Genomic DNA, 20,996 nt, shown 5'->3' on the forward strand with positions numbered 1-20,996 from the left:
ATTGTGGGTGCACGTAACCCCAATATATTCTTTGAATTCCCAGTCAGACACTGGCACTATATGGCAGTAGCAAGAAATGAGGGTATTTGTATTCCCAATATACTCTTTGAATTCCCAGTCAGACAATGGCACTGTATACCAGTAGTAAAAATTGTGGGTGCACGTAACCCCAATATATTCTTTGAATTCCCAGTCAGAAACTGGCACTATATGGCAGTAGCAAGAAATGAGGGTATTTGTATTCCCAATATACTCTTTGAATTCCCAGTCAGACAATGGCACTGTATACCAGTAGTAAAAATTGTGGGTGCACGTAACCCCAATATATTCTTTGAATTCCCAGTCAGACACTGGCACTATATGGCAGTAGCAAGAAATGAGGGTATTTGTATTCCCAATATACTCTTTGAATTCCCAGTCAGACAATGGCACTGTATACCAGTAGTAAAAATTGTGGGTGCACGTAACCCCAATATATTCTTTGAATTACCAGTCAGAAACTGGCACTATATGGCAGTAGCAAGAAATGAGGGTATTTATAACCCCAATATATTCTTTGAATTCCCAGTCAGACAATGGCACTGTATACCAGTAGTAAAAATTGTGGGTGCACGTAACCCCAATATATTCTTTGAATTACCAGTCAGAAACTGGCACTATATGGCAGTAGCAAGAAATGAGGGTATTTATAACCCCAATATATTCTTTGAATTCCCAGTCAGACAATGGCACTGTATACCAGTAGTAAAAATTGTGGGTGCACGTAACCCCAATATATTCTTTGAATTCCCAGTCAGAAACTGGCACTATATGGCAGTAGCAAGAAATGAGGGTATTTATAACCCCAATATATTCTTTGAATTCCCAGTCAGACAATGGCACTGTATACCAGTAGTAAAAATTGTGGGTGCACGTAACCCCAATATATTCTTTGAATTCCCAGTCAGAAACTGGCACTATATGGCAGTAGCAAGAAATGAGGGTATTTGTATTCCCAATATACTCTTTGAATTCCCAGTCAGACAATGGCACTGTATACCAGTAGTAAAAATTGTGGGTGCACGTAACCCCAATATATTCTTTGAATTCCCAGTCAGACACTGGCACTATATGGCAGTAGCAAGAAATGAGGGTATTTGTATTCCCAATATACTCTTTGAATTCCCAGTCAGACAATGGCACTGTATACCAGTAGTAAAAATTGTGGGTGCACGTAACCCCAATATATTCTTTGAATTCCCAGTCAGAAACTGGCACTATATGGCAGTAGCAAGAAATGAGGGTATTTGTATTCCCAATATACTCTTTGAATTCCCAGTCAGACAATGGCACTGTATACCAGTAGTAAAAATTGTGGGTGCACGTAACCCCAATATATTCTTTGAATTCCCAGTCAGACACTGGCACTATATGGCAGTAGCAAGAAATGAGGGTATTTGTATTCCCAATATACTCTTTGAATTCCCAGTCAGACAATGGCACTGTATACCAGTAGTAAAAATTGTGGGTGCACGTAACCCCAATATATTCTTTGAATTCCCAGTCAGAAACTGGCACTATATGGCAGTAGCAAGAAATGAGGGTATTTGTATTCCCAATATACTCTTTGAATTCCCAGTCAGACAATGGCACTGTATACCAGTAGTAAAAATTGTGGGTGCACGTAACCCCAATATATTCTTTGAATTCCCAGTCAGACACTGGCACTATATGGCAGTAGCAAGAAATGAGGGTATTTGTATTCCCAATATACTCTTTGAATTCCCAGTCAGACAATGGCACTGTATACCAGTAGTAAAAATTGTGGGTGCACGTAACCCCAATATATTCTTTGAATTCCCAGTCAGAAACTGGCACTATATGGCAGTAGCAAGAAATGAGGGTATTTGTATTCCCAATATACTCTTTGAATTCCCAGTCAGACAATGGCACTGTATACCAGTAGTAAAAATTGTGGGTGCACGTAACCCCAATATATTCTTTGAATTCCCAGTCAGACACTGGCACTATATGGCAGTAGCAAGAAATGAGGGTATTTGTATTCCCAATATACTCTTTGAATTCCCAGTCAGACAATGGCACTGTATACCAGTAGTAAAAATTGTGGGTGCACGTAACCCCAATATATTCTTTGAATTCCCAGTCAGAAACTGGCACTATATGGCAGTAGCAAGAAATGAGGGTATTTGTATTCCCAATATACTCTTTGAATTCCCAGTCAGACAATGGCACTGTATACCAGTAGTAAAAATTGTGGGTGCACGTAACCCCAATATATTCTTTGAATTCCCAGTCAGACACTGGCACTATATGGCAGTAGCAAGAAATGAGGGTATTTGTATTCCCAATATACTCTTTGAATTCCCAGTCAGACAATGGCACTGTATACCAGTAGTAAAAATTGTGGGTGCACGTAACCCCAATATATTCTTTGAATTCCCAGTCAGAAACTGGCACTATATGGCAGTAGCAAGAAATGAGGGTATTTGTATTCCCAATATACTCTTTGAATTCCCAGTCAGACAATGGCACTGTATACCAGTAGTAAAAATTGTGGGTGCACGTAACCCCAATATATTCTTTGAATTCCCAGTCAGACACTGGCACTATATGGCAGTAGCAAGAAATGAGGGTATTTGTATTCCCAATATACTCTTTGAATTCCCAGTCAGACAATGGCACTGTATACCAGTAGTAAAAATTGTGGGTGCACGTAACCCCAATATATTCTTTGAATTCCCAGTCAGAAACTGGCACTATATGGCAGTAGCAAGAAATGAGGGTATTTGTATTCCCAATATACTCTTTGAATTCCCAGTCAGACAATGGCACTGTATACCAGTAGTAAAAATTGTGGGTGCACGTAACCCCAATATATTCTTTGAATTCCCAGTCAGACACTGGCACTATATGGCAGTAGCAAGAAATGAGGGTATTTGTATTCCCAATATACTCTTTGAATTCCCAGTCAGACAATGGCACTGTATACCAGTAGTAAAAATTGTGGGTGCACGTAACCCCAATATATTCTTTGAATTACCAGTCAGAAACTGGCACTATATGGCAGTAGCAAGAAATGAGGGTATTTATAACCCCAATATATTCTTTGAATTCCCAGTCAGACAATGGCACTGTATACCAGTAGTAAAAATTGTGGGTGCACGTAACCCCAATATATTCTTTGAATTACCAGTCAGAAACTGGCACTATATGGCAGTAGCAAGAAATGAGGGTATTTATAACCCCAATATATTCTTTGAATTCCCAGTCAGACAATGGCACTGTATACCAGTAGTAAAAATTGTGGGTGCACGTAACCCCAATATATTCTTTGAATTCCCAGTCAGAAACTGGCACTATATGGCAGTAGCAAGAAATGAGGGTATTTATAACCCCAATATATTCTTTGAATTCCCAGTCAGACAATGGCACTGTATACCAGTAGTAAAAATTGTGGGTGCACGTAACCCCAATATATTCTTTGAATTCCCAGTCAGAAACTGGCACTATATGGCAGTAGCAAGAAATGAGGGTATTTGTATTCCCAATATACTCTTTGAATTCCCAGTCAGACAATGGCACTGTATACCAGTAGTAAAAATTGTGGGTGCACGTAACCCCAATATATTCTTTGAATTCCCAGTCAGACACTGGCACTATATGGCAGTAGCAAGAAATGAGGGTATTTGTATTCCCAATATACTCTTTGAATTCCCAGTCAGACAATGGCACTGTATACCAGTAGTAAAAATTGTGGGTGCACGTAACCCCAATATATTCTTTGAATTCCCAGTCAGAAACTGGCACTATATGGCAGTAGCAAGAAATGAGGGTATTTGTATTCCCAATATACTCTTTGAATTCCCAGTCAGACAATGGCACTGTATACCAGTAGTAAAAATTGTGGGTGCACGTAACCCCAATATATTCTTTGAATTCCCAGTCAGACACTGGCACTATATGGCAGTAGCAAGAAATGAGGGTATTTGTATTCCCAATATACTCTTTGAATTCCCAGTCAGACAATGGCACTGTATACCAGTAGTAAAAATTGTGGGTGCACGTAACCCCAATATATTCTTTGAATTACCAGTCAGAAACTGGCACTATATGGCAGTAGCAAGAAATGAGGGTATTTATAACCCCAATATATTCTTTGAATTCCCAGTCAGACAATGGCACTGTATACCAGTAGTAAAAATTGTGGGTGCACGTAACCCCAATATATTCTTTGAATTCCCAGTCAGAAACTGGCACTATATGGCAGTAGCAAGAAATGAGGGTATTTATAACCCCAATATATTCTTTGAATTCCCAGTCAGACAATGGCACTGTATACCAGTAGTAAAAATTGTGGGTGCACGTAACCCCAATATATTCTTTGAATTCCCAGTCAGAAACTGGCACTATATGGCAGTAGCAAGAAATGAGGGTATTTGTATTCCCAATATACTCTTTGAATTCCCAGTCAGACAATGGCACTGTATACCAGTAGTAAAAATTGTGGGTGCACGTAACCCCAATATATTCTTTGAATTCCCAGTCAGACACTGGCACTATATGGCAGTAGCAAGAAATGAGGGTATTTGTATTCCCAATATACTCTTTGAATTCCCAGTCAGACAATGGCACTGTATACCAGTAGTAAAAATTGTGGGTGCACGTAACCCCAATATATTCTTTGAATTCCCAGTCAGAAACTGGCACTATATGGCAGTAGCAAGAAATGAGGGTATTTGTATTCCCAATATACTCTTTGAATTCCCAGTCAGACAATGGCACTGTATACCAGTAGTAAAAATTGTGGGTGCACGTAACCCCAATATATTCTTTGAATTCCCAGTCAGACACTGGCACTATATGGCAGTAGCAAGAAATGAGGGTATTTGTATTCCCAATATATTCTTTGAATTCCCAGTCAGACAATGGCACTGTATACCAGTAGTAAAAATTGTGGGTGCACGTAACCCCAATATATTCTTTGAATTACCAGTCAGAAACTGGCACTATATGGCAGTAGCAAGAAATGAGGGTATTTGTATTCCCAATATATTCTTTGAATTCCCAGTCAGACAATGGCACTGTATACCAGTAGTAAAAATTGTGGGTGTATATAGCCCCAATTCTATTGCTAGGGGACTTGCAGGGTATTTCTGGGGTGAAGGTGGGGGGGCACACCGTTGGAACGGGTATCGGGGTATATATCGGGTATACGGGAATACACTGACAGTGTATTCCATTCAGGATCCTGGGAAAGCTGGGTTGCGGCGATTGAGCCCGTCAGTGCCACGTTACACTGACAAGCTTCTCCCTGGAATTTAGCTCTTACAAGAGCTGTTGGTTGTCTTCTCCTTCCTATCCTAGCCTGTCCCTGCCTACCCAGAATCTAAGCCCTAGCTAGCTGGACGGAAACCTCCGTCCTCGGTGAATTGCAAGCTCAGAATGACGCGAAGCTGGGCGTCGCTGTTCTTTTAAATTAGAGGTCACATGTTTTCGGCAGCCAATGGGTTTTGCCTACTTTTTTCAACGTCACCGGTGTCGTAGTTCCTGTCCCACCTACCCAGCGCTGTTATTGGAGCAAAAAAGGCGCCAGGGAAGGTGGGAGGGGAATCGAGTAATGGCGCACTTTACCACGCGGTGTTCGATTCGATTCGAACATGCCGAACAGCCTAATATCCGATCGAACATGAGTTCGATAGAACACTGTTCGCTCATCTCTAGTTATTAGATATATCAAACTGAAATGGCTGTTGCAAACACCAAAATATTTAGAACTAAAAAAATTAAGATTAATAGGGGTGCCTAAACTTTTTCATAGGACTGTGTGTGTGTGTATATATATATATATACATACATACACAGTGTATATATATATATATATATATATATATATATATAGTGGGCCATTAAGGTGAATTGTTACCTTGCGATACCACGCATCCAAGTAGCTGAAAGGAGGGGTGGCCTAGAGCTGGACACCCCCTCTCTGTATATTGTTCATATATCCTAATATAGATCTAGCTACATAAATACATATGGACAATTTTTGCCACAAGTACAGTTTAAAAACTTGCAAACCTTAAATGTGCAACACAGATGTGACAGATTATCAATGATAGTGCCTACAGTATTATTATTTAGAGACCAACCTTCTTTAACTCCACAATCTGCAAAGGTTCCCCATCACCACACACATATATCATCATTATCCACTACCGTACCAGGCTCCTCACTGCTCTCCATGTGGCTATATCTGGTACTGCAGCTGAACCTTAAATTAGTTGCTATATGTTGCATCTACACATCTTAAGGATATGCTATTTTATATCCAAGAAAACCCATATATATATATATATATATATATATATACACTTGCGACCACCCCGGGAGAACCGTGCAGGAGGCTGGACTGTCACGGTGACCTTATAGGCACCAGAACTCCCAGGAGAGGTGCACAGGGAAATAGGCAGAGTCAGTTAGTTGTGACGCCAGTTGGAGTATTGAGACACCCGCTGGTCCCTGGGCTGAGATGGTGATGTGGGTGCCAGTGCTCTACTCCAACAAAGAGCTTTAGCCCAGGGCTTAGCTGCAAGGAAGGCAATGTCCAGGCCAGGATCAGTAGAAGTGCTCACTGCTTTATTGTAACAGGCATCTGCTGGTCACTTGTCCTGTAGCAGTGAGCTGTGGCACAGTGGCTTGTAGCTGGCTGACACCTTCCCATGTATTAGCAGAGAGTCTAAGATGGCTGCAGATCCAGCTTCTGGTTTACTGCAGGGGCTCAGTTACCTAGTAGAGGTCGGTGCAGGCTGCCAGGGTTATAGCTCTGCTCAGCCTGATATAAGCCTGTCCTCTTACTGATAGTGATGCAGGGCGCTGTCACACAGCTTCTCTGTCCTGCTACTGCTGTGGCAATCCTCACAGCACAGTGTCTGAAACACAAGATGGCCACTGCCACCCTTCTCCTTGCTTCTCCTTCCCTGGCTCTTACAGAATACTACTTCCTCTCCCTGCTATGACTATTTCCTGTTCCAGCTACAGATCCATCCACCATAGTGTGTGTTGCTATGGAGATCACAGCTCACTAGGACAAGTGAAACCAGAGAACAATAGCTTAACAACATTACACAAATGAATACAGAATAAACATGACAACATATACAAACTATCATAACATGTAAGGCACTTATATGGCCAAATAACCATTAGTAACTCCTGTGAGGGGGTTACACACTCACCGGCCACTTTATTAGGTACACCTGTCCAACTGCTCGTTAACACTTAATTTCTAATCAGCCAATCACATGGCAGCAACTCAGTGCATTTAGGCATGTAGACATGGTCAAGACAATCTCCTGCAGTTCAAACCGAGCATCAGTATGGGGAAGAAAGGTGATTTGAGTGCCTTTGAACGTGGCATGGTTGTTGGTGCCAGAAGGGCTGGTCTGAGTATTTCAGAAACTGCTGATCTACTGGGATTTTCACGCACAACCATCTCTAGGGTTTACAGAGAATGGTCCGAAAAAGAACAAACATCCAGTGAGCGGCAGTTCTGTGGGCGGAAATGCGTTGTTGATGCCAGAGGTCAGAGGAGAATGGCCAGACTGGTTCGAGCTGATAGAAAGGCAACAGTGACTCAAATAGCCACCCGTTACAACCAAGGTAGCCAGAAGAGCATCTCTGAACGCACAGTACGTTGTACTTTGAGGCAGATGGGCTACAGCAGCAGAAGACCACACCGGGTGCCACTCCTTTCAGCTAAGAACAGGAAACTGAGGCTACAATTTGCACAAGCTCATCGAAATTGGACAATTGAAGATTGAAAAAACGTTGCCTGGTCTGATGAGTCTCGATTTCTGCTGCGACATTCGGATGGTAGGGTCAGAATTTGGCGTCAACAACATGAAAGCATGGATCCATCCTGCCTTGTATCAACGGTTCAGGCTGCTGGTGGTGGTGTCATGGTGTGGGGAATATTTTCTTGGCACTCTTTGGGCCCCTTGGTACCAATTGAGCATCATTGCAACGCCAAAGCCTACCTGAGTATTGTTGCTGACCATGTCCATCCCTTTATGACCACAATGTACCCAACATCTGATGGCTACTTTCAGCAGGATAATGCGCCATGTCATAAAGCTGGAATCATCTCAGACTGGTTTCTTGAACATGACAATGAGTTCACTGTACTCCAATGGCCTCCACAGTCACCAGATCTCAATCCAATAGAGCATCTTTGGGATGTGGTGGAACGGGAGATTCGCATCATGGATGTGCAGCCGACAAATCTGCGGCAACTGTGTGATGCCATCATGTCAATATGGACCAAAATCTCTGAGGAATGCTTCCAGCACCTTGTTGAATCTATGCCACGAAGAATTGAGGCAGTTCTGAAGGCAAAAGGGGGTCCAACCCGTTACTAGCATGGTGTACCTAATAAAGTGGCCGGTGAGTGTATATATGTGGCTGTTTACGTGAAAAGGGCCCAGATCGTCGATACTAATTATAGAGAAAATAGTCCAAAACATATTTGGGTAAAAAAATCACAATTTTGTTTTATGCAAAAATTTTATTTAAAAATATGTCAAGTTTACAAATTTGTTGAGACTTTTAAGAATTTGTACACTTTTGGTGCAGATTTCGTTAGAATTAAAGTGACATATAAAAGGGCCCAGATCGACGATCTGGGCCCTTTTCACGTAAACAGCCACACATATATATATATATATATATATATATATATACACACACACACACGTACAACATGGGGAACACAGCACAATCAGTACCAGTGGCTATTACTCTATGGATGTATTTATAGCCTTAACATGGGTGAACCTGTGTAGCTTGCATATAGATGGAATGTGTATACTGTATGTAGAGGTGCCCACATAGCACAATGTGGCCTGTATTAACAGTATAAGAGTCTATTCAGGCTGGATCACGTCCCCTGTGGACAGCAGTCAGTCCCCATCAGTGAGAACAGAGGCATCGTTGAGTAAAGTCCAGCACACTGGTCACTGCCGCCACCTCCCATTGATCCCCCATGAAATGTTTTACAAGAATAGACTGAAGCCCAAGTCCAGTAATACTCACTTGTGTAATTTGTTTTTTTTACACTAGTAGCCATATTGAATATTCACTGTCCATTCAGGCTGCTTGCATGGCTGATATACAGTATAATGCAAGATTGCTGCCAAAACACCAGAGCCATCGACGGCAGCAATTTGCTGAATATAGGCGTATCATGAACGCCAACAACACACAGACGAAGTTGTGAGCAGAGGCTAGTAGTCTAATTTTATGTCCCTAGATGCCATTGCTAATCCTAGACTTGGGTTATTCCAATAAAAACAATACATAAAATTAAGCTGGACATTGAAAGTTAAATTGTGAGGGGGTTTTCCTATGAACAATTATCTACTATCCCCACTGGAGATGTTTTAAAATGTATTATCAGGTTGGGGGGTTTGCACCCACTCAAGCAAGGAGTTCCCTTTGTGAACATAGCAGTAGTGTCCATACATTCACAAAGTACAGTGCTCAGTCAGTAAAGCAATAGTCACACACGTACTACTACGCCACTCACACAGGAGACTGAGGACCCCCACTCTTGTGATTGTGGGAACCCCAATAGTTTCCCTGGTGATCATACAATTACCTATTCTGTGGACAGGTGTGAAGATAAACCCATCCTGAACCAGTGCCATATCTCTTACTTGCCGAGGTAACTTCAAATGTAAAGCACCATGGAATTAATGGTGCTATATAAATAATAATAACTTAAATACCAGGATGCTTAAGGGTATGTTCAGTTTATTTGCAGGCGGATTTTGTTGTGGAATCTGCCTGCAAAACTTACTCCCATTCATTTCAATGGGAGTCACTCACAGTTTTTTCCCCCACTAGCGATTTGTTTTTAAGCAAGCGGGAAAAATCAACGTGCCCTATCTCCAGGCGGATTTCACAGCCGAGACAGGCGTAGCGTCCACAGCTCGAGCCTCAGGCTCCGATCCCACAGAGTAATGCGCCACTCATTTAGGCATGTAAACACTAGAGATGAGCGAGTAATGTTGGGATCAGCCGATCCGAACAGCATGCTCACATAGAAATGAATGGACGCAACCGGCACGCGGGGGGTTAAGCGGCCGGCCGCCATCAAAGCGGAAGTACCAGGTGCATCCATTCATTTCTATGGAGCGCGCTGTTCGGATCGGCTGATCCGAACAGTACTCGCTCATCTCTAGTGAACACGTATTGGAGCGAGGCGCTTCAAAAAATATCCCATTGACTTCAATGGGTGCCAGCTTACGCACTCTACACATTGAACTCAATAGGTTATAAAGCCTCCCATTGATTTTAAGCGGCCGGTAGCACATGTAAGCTGGCACTCATTGAAGTCAATGGGATCTGTTTTGAAGCACCTTGCTCTGACACATTTACGTGTCTAAATGAGCGGCACGTTACTCCGTGGGAACGGAGCCTCACTCCTGGTTAGGCCCGCTCATCCACGCTTAATCAGAAGCAGGATGCAGTGACGGGATGCTGATGTGCAAAAAGTCACATGGCAGACAAGGCTTCCACCATGTCAACTTACCCTAAAAGAAGTCAATATGAAGCTAGGGGGTGCACACAGTCAAACCCAGCATTAGTTAAGATGGAGTGACCCAGTTACATTGTACAGATAGGTGGTTTGGGTCCTATCTACATGAAAGGTTTCAAACAGGGTTTTCCTTCCTGTAAAAGCTACAAGACTATGGAGATCAGTCATATTGTAATTTCTGATCCATACAGGCCCTATATCTCTACCAGGAATCTCAAGTTATGTTTCATTGGAGCATATTAAGATGTGTGGCTGATGCAGGAATCTACTCATGGTTTGTTCTCCATTCTTGGTTTAATATAAAGTACAGAAACAAAATACACTGTGGAGGGAAGTCAATCTTGCTCACCAGATGTGATCTCAGGTACCCCACATGGGCATATATTCTAGACTACAGTTGTCAGTCTGCCATGGAATTATATCATATTAAAAAGGAGGCGTTGCTTGAGACCAACAGTCAGCAGCTTTCAACATTTGGAAGTTACAAGTGTACAGGTGCTCCAGGAACTGATACGCAGGTCTGCATGTGTGAGGTATAGTTCAGCAACAGTTGCAACACCAAGGTTGTTTTCAGGGAAAATATGCTTTAAATGGCAGCATTCTGTTCTGATGTCTAAGTCTGAGGTCACACCAACAATTGGCTTGTTCAGGGATTCCTTCTATTGAATCAGCTTCTGGTGGAAAAAAAAAAAAAACCTGGTAGATCCCATTATCGTTTATGCAGGTAACTGCTTTTTAAGATTGTGTTTTTGGGTTGCCAAGCAGAAGCAAAGAATGGAAACCCAAGTGCAGGTGTGAACTTAAGAGTAATATAGAGCTTTGTTTATCACATCGTATCCATTAAGAGATCTGGGTCATTTACACTACAAAAAAAAAAAAATTATGAGGCAGATTTATGAAGATGCAATTCTTCATAAGCCTGGAGTTGGCAGAGGGTGCACCTCATTTAAGACTAGACTGGTGCCTAATGAACCCTCTCTGTCCCTTTTTGGGGGAAGTGGCAATGGCAGAACAAAAACACGACTTGTGAAATTGGGTATTCGAAAAGTACTCAAAACAGCACCTATGAATGGTCAGGCATAGAAAGGAGGCTGTCCACCCAAAAAAAAAAAAAACCCAGACACCCCCCCCCCCCCCCCCCAAATAGGTGGCCAACTTCCCTTTTTCCAGGATACTACTCAGTCCCACATTACATGCAATGTATAAGATGACATAAGATGTATGATAGAGATCAGAGCATTTCCTTCTGATAAGCAAATCTGACCCAACCATTAACAGACATGTGTGAACATTCCCCCGTAGTGCAGGCAGCGCAGGTAATCTAATATACAAGTATCAAGTATTAGCAGTTACAATACTTTCTGAAGTCTGACAACCAGACCATTAGACAGTATTCCTGTGAGTTTTAGCCACAGGAGGGTTTTTTTCACGACAATTAAAACTTCTTGGTACATCCAAGATCAGATCGATACGCAGAAAATGGAAGAGATGCATCAGTTAGAGTGGAGGCCGACAACTTTATTTGGACTAAATGACAAAAGTTTAAAAATAATGTCTCCGCTCCAATAATTTAGGGTCAAAAGAAACGTAGCATGATGATAACAGTCCAGTTTGAGAAGGTCTCAAGACTTTGCTTAATCCTGGTGTTGTATGGATGTAAAGCAGCAGCAGATTGATGACAAATGAACAAAGTTCTGTTACTGTAAAGAAAGTGGAAACATATCAGCAAGCAGAAGAAAAAACAAAAAAAAGACATATAAAGCCAACATTTAGCAATCTATGTTTTCCCCTATTCAATCTGCTTAGCCACAGTCTGGACACACAGAAAGCGCGAGGAATATTGCTATAGCATCTCAGTGCAAACCAAAGAGCAACGGCATGGGGCTCATGGTCTATCAATAGATGCAGAGCGCATTGGATAAGTCATCAAAACCACAAGTCAGATAAACAGTTCCTCAACTCATTTGGTCAAGCAGCAGCAAGTCTACCCATTTCATTAGATAGTGTTCAGATTTCACTTAATCTCCTAGTAGACCTTGTAGAGTCTGCATGCTACATTCAGATTAACCTATATATTTCACTAGTGTCCCTGCAAAGCATATAGTCTGCAGTCCTTTACCCACAGGGCTGACTATACTATGAACTGAAAGCTCCAATTCCTCAGCAGATTTTACACTGGATGTGGAGGGAGTTTTGCACTTGAATTCTGTATTGCAGATCTGCAGTAGTTGACACTATCACATCTGAACATTGCCAGGACTAATGGAAGTCTACTTTACCATAGCCTCATTTGAATCCCTTAGTTGAAAGTATGCTATAAGCAACCAAGAACTTATGTGCGGCCAGTAAGGGTTCACATCTTGTTCCATCATACTTCCTAATGATAAGGAGGTATTGGGATAAGAATTGGTGTCCTTCAGATATACTGACAGTGATCCAGTTTAGGCAAGGTTCACACTGTCCTTACTGTTTGGGATTTTTGTCCCCAAAACTGCTAAAAACCCCCCAAAAACAACGACTTGTCTTTGCTTTTTTTGGGCAGACCCCATCAGTCTGTAGGGTTCATGGGTAACTGCTTTTTTAAGCACATTAGGTTTCCATTCAATTGCACCTAAAGCAACAAAAATCCAAGCGCTAATGTGAACCTAGCGTAAAGGACTTTAATTACTGTACGATGCTAAACCAGTACATATTGGGGTTCTCTTTTCCAGGACTGCAATTCTGTCTAAGACTTTTTAAAAGCCTAACCAGCAAATTTAATTTGAAGGATGAGGGTCATCTAAGAACTAGTACCATATGGAAGAAAGGAAGGCTGCTCTAATTCCTAAATGACAAGCCCCAACCACTAGGCCAATAATATGCTTAATAAGAGTGAAGCCATCAACTTACACATTTTTCCATTACAAGGCCATCCTTGAAGAATGTCATAAAGGGTGTAATTCCATCCTCACGGAAATCTAGAAGACCCACCATACCTTCTGGATTCATAGACTCTCCTGTAAAAAACTAGATATACAACATGCAAATTTAAAGACTGCTGAGACTATTTTTCTTCATCTAATCTGCATAAAGGAAAAAAAATAAAAAAATTACCTGGTAGTTTTTGAAGTTTCCAAGAATGTCCTTGATTTTTCCTGCAGCACCAGTCATGAAAGGCTTTACTCTATCTGGATTATCTTTCTCAAGTTTACATTTGATGCTGTAGGAGGAAAAAAAAAAAAAAAAAAAAAAGTTACAACGAAATTTTAAGCCAGTCTGCAGTTCCCCAGACAAGTTTTACACACAATAGCGCAGTCTTTTTTTCCATAGGAAGGAGTTCTGCATTCACCATCATTGTCACACCTTAATACATTGCTCAACCATTAGCATGAAGACAAAAATTAAATTACTGGGTTACTTAGGTCACAGACTAGCTTAAAAAAAAAAAAAAAAAAAAAGTCCCTTTTATCAAAATGGCTAATCAAAGTTGCCTAGTCAGCAGACCATGAAGCTTTAACTCCCAAGACCACTTTACAAATCCTGCACAGATTACCATGAGCAACAAGGCAAACTGTTTATCTGTTCACAGGAGAGGATGGCAGAGAAGCAGTATTATTTCAGTATTGCCGACAGAACAAAACATCACCATCTTTAAGTGCCATCCCTAGATTAGCATATAAATGGTTGATCTGCAGGGGATCAAACCGTAGACACACCCCACCAGTCGCAAAAAAAAAAAAAAAAAAAAAAAAAAAAAAGGAAGTTTGTTCTTTGTTGTGCATTCACCCTGACTGCAGCCCCCAGCTGAAGTCACAACATAGGAAATCTCATTGCTGGACCAGACACTTCAGTGGAGAGCCAGCACTTTGCCATTCTCTTCAGTGGGATGGGATTGCAATGTGGAGCTGTCCTGGCCAGCAAGGGAAATCTATATGGATAAAAGATAAGTATTCTTTGTGGAATAAACTCTAAGTCTATAAGCCTCCAATAAGGTTATTAAAGTCGTCCACCCACTACAGTAATGAGTGGGATGAAAGTGGGTGGGAAATTACATTACCACTGTTTCTTCTTTTTATCGGTAATCTTTGAGCTATGGGACACTTCAGAGATGAGTTTGGTCCAGGAGAAAGACCATATGACAAACATTTCCCAGACCTGGACTTCCAAGGAGACCTTTGTTCCACACTAAGGCACTTACAGTAGAGTCATGACAAGGCTGGGACTTCTAGCATCATAGATGGCTATGATTCTCAGAGTCCAGGAAATACAGGCAGAATCCAGTTTCTCAGTCTGACCCACCTGGCTTTCCAATGCATCAACAATTACGTTTTCTCTTTATATTTTGTATAATAAAGAACGGTGGGGGTGCTTGAACAAACATTATTTGTGCCATACAGCCCCCTCACGTGTCATTGATGAGAAAGGGGGAAGAATCATCATGCCTCTACATCAGGTATTCAGATCAATGAGCGATTTTCTGCACCTCTAGTCCAGCATGTAAAGTAAGCACATCTGTCATAGATGGCGCACCGCTTCCAGTAGCTCAGACTTTATATTTCTCCTGGGTGCGAGCCATGCAAAAATAGTAGTGAGCAGTATTAGGCCTGACCACTTACGCTTTCATATAGTCCTTAATATACACTTTGAATGCATCCTTGGTGAAGCACGTTTCCTGAAGGTGGTGGTTTAATACTACGTCAACCCCAGTGACCAGTGTTGATTCTATTGATTCATCCCCGCCCTCTGCAGATGCATTGGCACCAATTAGGGCATCATCGATCTCGCCTTCTTTTCTGGACACCATCTAAAACAGAAATATATTGTAAGCAAAAGATAAAGTTCATCATGTTCTGAAGGGTAAAGCAGTCAAAACAGCCCCAAGAACCAGTAACAAAGAAACAGAAACTCACCTTTCCTTCCACTTCAAAGCAGAGCCCCTCAAGAACTTCTTTGATTACGTAGATGTCTGAGAACATTTCATCTCCTACAATAGAAGAAACACTAAAGCTTAAGACATGAAGACCATCGCATAATACCACAGACTGTTACATCAGGACAGGCTGTTATAGCCTAGAAGGCCACAAGCCTCAGGTTATACAGTTTTATAGCTAGTTTGTTTTTGGGGTGGGGTGCACGGCACTTATATACAGTCTCGGCAATCCCAAACCAGACAAAAAGCAAGGACAGGAGAGCCACCATGAAGGAGGTAAGCAGCCCATAGGGGAAACATGGTGACCTGGGCAAGGATCAAGATGGTCTCCTTCACTAACAGATAGCAGTCAGTAGGTTTCTTTATAATACGTTAATGAGTGTAGGATATTAGAGTGCCCCATGCTGCTGTGTATATACACACTGTACCCCTCCCACATCCTTATAAGCTATGGTCCACATCCCTTATGCCTGCACCGCCCCACATACAAGTCTATGGCGACACTACCGTAAGTACCCGACTACACGGGAACGTGACTGGCCCGTACACACATGCGCACTGCATTAGGGCAGTGTGTCCCGGCTCCCTGCACACAGGGCCGGCAGTGCCGCAGCCAGAAGTTTCTACACAAGTACACCACCCCTGTAATCTGCCCGGCAACGCCCCTCCCCCGACAGCCGCATATTCCCGCCTATTTCCCGGTGATGACGCAGAAAGCAGAGGGCGAGACGTCACGATGGCGGCTCCACAGGGTTGGCAGGCTCGGCCCGCGATAATCGCAACGGTCGCGTCTGTGTAGAAAGACCGAGCACAGCGAGGAGACTGTGGGTATCACACATGGCGTTACCATCACCCGGCTACCGACAGTGCCCGGAGCGCCTCACCCGGCACACAGCACGTGAGATCCCGCTCACACAATGCAGCCGCTCCGCGGTCAGCACCTGAGTATCGCTGAGAGCACCGGCACAGCACTGTACACGAGGGGGCGCTTCACGCCGCGGCCTACACACGCCGTAAAGTTATAATCCTCCCAAGAGATAATTAAGTCGCATAAAAGCGCCGTCACATAGAGGAGACAAGGCGCTACTCACCGGTGAGAAGATCCCTGTAGATAATCATGGTGGCGGCGGGTTTGGCGCTGGAGTCCCGGAGCGGTCTACGGGAGCCTCAGTGTCGGCGAAGGGTGGGGAGGAAAAAGGATCGAGTCAGCGCCTCACTTGCTTCATATAGGGGCGGCGCGGCCCTAGTGACGCCTTCGGCGCATGCGCAGTGCCGACCTAATGGGGGAGGGGAAGCAGCATGCCGAGGTATGGACCTGGCACGGTATAGTCCCCGCCCCTTTGCGCTATTACCGCGGCTTCTGGGATTCTTCTGTCTGCAGCGACATCTGCTGGTCGCGGTGAAAACGGGCTGAAGTTTTATTACTTGAAGCTTGTTGATGATGTAAAGAAATGGAGCGGATCCCAGCCCTCCTTCAGGACTTTCTGAAGTGTGTTGTAAGGAATCCTAAGGGTGTGTTTCATCTAGTCCTCTGGTCTGTCGTAGGATCAGAAGAATGGATGAGCCCATTTACTGTAATAGGACCCCAATTGGGTAGCCATTATTGTCTCACTGCCATCGCTGGACAAAATGGTTGGAGCTGCATCTGTGATTTCAGATGGACTATTACCAAGTTGTGACTGTAGCCCTATTCAGCTATTGTGACACCATATTAGACAGGGTAATATTAGACCTCCCAACTTTTGAAGACCAGAAAGAGGGAGAAAATGTGCGGCGCGCTGTGCGCACCATGGCAAATTTAGATCCACCCACTATTACGTTGACTCTGCCCATCTTTAATGTGCCCCTACACAGTATAATCCTCCTACAGTCACCTGTACATTATATATCCCCATATCATAATGTTCCCTTCCAACTGCCCCACAGCATTAAGTCCCTCTCCTGGTGCCCCCAGTTTCATGCCCCCCTCCATCTCTGCCCCAAGTTTAATGTCCTCCCTCCATCTCTCCCCCAGTTTCATGTCCCCCCTCCATCTCTCCCCCAGTTTCATGTCCCCCCTTCATCTGCCCCCAGTTTCATGTCACCACTCTCCATCTCTGCCCCCAGTTTCACGCCCCCCCTTATCTCTCCCCCAGTTTCATGCCCCCCTCCATCTCTGCCCCAGTTTCATGCCCCCCCTCCATTTCTGCCCCTAGTTTCTTGTCCCTCTCCTTCATCTACCCCTAGTTTCATGTGTCCCCCCTTATCATGTTCCTCCTCAATATTTAACATAAAAACCACTTATACTCACCTTTCCTTGATCCCCCACATCTCTCTCTGCAGTCTCAGTCACGGAGTTGTAGGCACAATGTGAGTGACGTCATCACATCGCGACTACAGCTTCTGGGCCCGGAGGACAGTGGTGAAGCAGGAGCTGTGTCTGCCACAGCTCCTGCTTCACTCACCGGTGTATTCAACTCATCTGCGTCCTCCAAGACATACTGACCGGGACTGCAGGACAGGACGCCGAATCCGGGAATGTTTCACAGAATTCGGGACATTTAGGAGGCCTGGGGTATGGCCAATATTCAAGGTTGGCGACCTGTGACTTGGTAAATGCTGACATGTTTTACTGAATAACTGAAAACCACAATGGATGGAAAAAGATAATATGTGCTATATGGCTCTGAGGATTGAGAAACTATGGCCCGGTTCACATCTGCGTTCGGGTTTCTGTTAGGGAAGTCCACTTGTGCACCCCCACCCTACCCCGCATGTTTTGTGTGGAAAACACACGGACCCCATTATAGTCTATAGGGTTTGTGGATTTCCTTTAGTTAACCACTATTTAATGCATATAGGTTTCTGTTCCGGGGGATCCCCAAGTGGACTTCCCAAACAGAAACCCGAACACAGATGTGAATCGGGCCTAAGATATATACAGTAATTTCCTGCACAAACTTAAGAGTGCTGGAGACTCAGAGGAGGAGACAGGAGGAGAGCCATTGTTATCAGCTAGGGGCCCCCTGTGGTCACGTTAATGGAATCACTGGATTGTGTGTAGTCGGGCGATGGTCTAAACTAGATGGACAGACTAGTTGGGGAAGAAGGACACCAGTGCAGGAACAAAGGAAGGGATCCAATTGGCCCTTTATTTGTGCAGTGGGCGGTATTAGGGGGTGCAACAGATAAGGGAAGGGCAAGTACAATTTATTGGGAGTTCCAAGGGTTGGTGGCCATAGAGATGTAAACCAATGAACTGAAGGATTATTGGATTTCATTCTATTCAGACAGTGTGAGTGTGGTTGAGGCAATAAGAAACTTTTAGGCTGGTTAGCTTCACACTATTTGTTTTGTGGACTAGAAAACAGACGTTATCCATCCTATTTATTTTGTATTACTATTGTATTATCTATGCTGCTGTAACACGCTGAATTTCCCATTGGTGGGACTCTTAAAGTTCAGTAGTATAGTATATGCACCACCCAGGGCAAGGGGAAAATTTTTCAGACTTGCCCTATTGGCATGTAGTTCAAGTGACTCTTGTTATAACAACATTGGAATCTTGGGATCCCGCTCTAAATATCCCGGTTAGGAGCTCTGTAGCTAACAGCACGCGGATAACATACCGTATATACTCGAGTATAAGCCGAATTTTTCAGCCCAGTTTTTGTGCTGAAAAAGCCCCCCTCGGCTTATACTCAAGTCAGCAAAAAAAAAAAATAAAAAAAATTTTTTTTTTTTTTTTTATTTTTAGGAGGGAGGGTCTATGACCAGCCAAGTAAAATTAGGGGCCTCGGTTTATATTCGGGTCGGCTTATACTCGAGTATATACGGTACATAAAAGCATGAAAAATTCTGAGAGAAAGTAAAGTTAGGGGCCTCGAAAAGAAAACTCACCACAGCAGTTCTTACCAAGGTTTGACACACAGGTCCCCTACTGATTTACAGTCTTGATAAGCCTATGAGTATTATGACTCTTCCAGCAGCTTTTTGCAGATTTTGCTGCAGTTATTTGAGCGAAAGACAGGAGTAGATTAAGCAGAAGGGAGAAGTATGAGAACTTTCTATATATTTCCCATTGCTTTTGTAGCCATTCTTGGTTTTGGCTAAAAAAATAAATAACACAGCAAAATCTGCAACAAAACAAGGGGCGTTTCCGCAATGTGGGGTCTCAGCCTCACTGTTTTCACTGCATGTTGTTTGTTCCAGAGTTGCCATTCAATACCTCTTAGCGCTTTTTCATACATCCACTTTCAACTCGTAAATTTTGTGTATAACATAGATAAGCCCTAATTTATGACCTTTCCTGATGATTAAAAATGAAATATTTTAGTTCAATGAATTGGTTCATATAGAAACTACAGCCTGTCCTGCAAAAAATAAGACCTTTTTAGCTTGCTATGGTGAAGCAGAAATAAATGTATAAGTTAATTAAATTAATACGTTTTTACATTTGGAATGCCAAGATGGAAGTACTGAAACCTTTTGAGTGGTTTCAAAGACCAAAAGACAAGCCATATAAAAACTTCCACCATCATTACTTTATGGCATCAGTGTGTAATGGCCTTCAATAGGCTTTATCAGCAGGGTATTGGGTGGCTTGCTATAAACCATGTTGAAATAGGATCCCAACCTGTCTCTTTAGCTGTTTCCCTCATTTTTAAGCCACCTACACCTCTGATTTAGAGATTTATTGGAGATTATTGGGCCTTGAAGATACAGAGTCTGAGGAAGGTCAGTTTTTGACCAAAAAACGATTCACTGTTACTCTACAAATTGTATTAAATTAACACCTTACAATGTCTATGACATATAACAATGTTGCCGGATTTATCTACTTGCAATTACACCAATCTGGGGATTAATAAACAAGTTAAAATACTACTTGTCTGTGTGAAGTCTATTATCATTGGCCTTCAATAGTCTGTCACCTGTCATAGCAACAGATCACTGGCCCAATGACATTAGGACGGGCGAGAGAGGGTTCAGTTATTCGGTCCAACATGGCATCTAAATGGTGAACAGCCGCGAGTGCTTCAGAAACCATTAGCTGCTGTTAACCCCTTCCCGACATTCGCCGTAATAGTACGGCGCTGCAGGGAAGGGCTTCCCGCAAACCGCCGTACTATTACTGCGGATGCATGGTGCGCACACAGAAACTGTGCGCACCATGCACAGCGGGTGTCAGCCGTAATACACGGCTGACAATGCCCCGTAACACCCGCGGTCGGAACCGGTCCGATCGCGGGTGTTAACCCCTGAGATGCCGGTGATCAACATGACCACCGGCACCTCCGGGGTTACAGTGTAGTATGGTGCCGATCGGCACCCCCCGTGCCGGTGTTCGTAGGGGGCAGACCGGGGTCTGATCAGTGACCCCGGGTCTGCCCCTTCACTTACCCCGTCCTCGCGCCTGGCCGAGCCTGCCGTAAATGAAGCTGTCAGCCTGTGCGTCTACACAGGCTGACAGCTTCCTATACTCTGCAATACACGTGTAACACGTGTATT

General features: G+C 43.3%; 1 protein-coding gene and 1 non-coding gene across 3 annotated transcripts in view; both read right to left on the reverse strand.

Moving 5' to 3' along the window:
• TPT1 (tumor protein, translationally-controlled 1) overlaps positions 1–16,750 on the reverse strand; it is a 279,090-nt gene extending 262,340 nt beyond the window's left edge. The window contains exons 1-6 of one of the 2 annotated variants that reach the window (XM_075265482.1): positions 16,598–16,750; positions 15,487–15,560; positions 15,193–15,380; positions 13,691–13,796; positions 13,487–13,603; positions 12,095–12,297 (exon numbers count right to left, since the gene is read on the reverse strand). In XM_075265482.1, the coding sequence (XP_075121583.1) occupies positions 12,295–12,297; positions 13,487–13,603; positions 13,691–13,796; positions 15,193–15,380; positions 15,487–15,560; positions 16,598–16,625 (516 nt within the window). In that variant the 5' untranslated portion in view covers positions 16,626–16,750 and the 3' untranslated portion in view covers positions 12,095–12,294. Of the gene's footprint in view, positions 1–12,094; positions 12,298–13,486; positions 13,604–13,690; positions 13,797–15,192; positions 15,381–15,486; positions 15,561–16,597 lie in introns of those variants that run through there. The other variant, XM_075265483.1, reaches the window with a different exon arrangement.
• LOC142196386 (small nucleolar RNA SNORA31) lies at positions 12,375–12,505 on the reverse strand. Its single transcript, XR_012715219.1, has one exon. It is a non-coding gene; the product is annotated as a small nucleolar RNA SNORA31 (small nucleolar RNA).
• Positions 16,751–20,996: the final 4,246 nt, after the last annotated feature.

This window comes from Leptodactylus fuscus, chromosome 2, assembly GCF_031893055.1.
Source record: "Leptodactylus fuscus isolate aLepFus1 chromosome 2, aLepFus1.hap2, whole genome shotgun sequence".
NCBI classification, from domain to species: Eukaryota; Metazoa; Chordata; class Amphibia; order Anura; family Leptodactylidae; genus Leptodactylus; species Leptodactylus fuscus.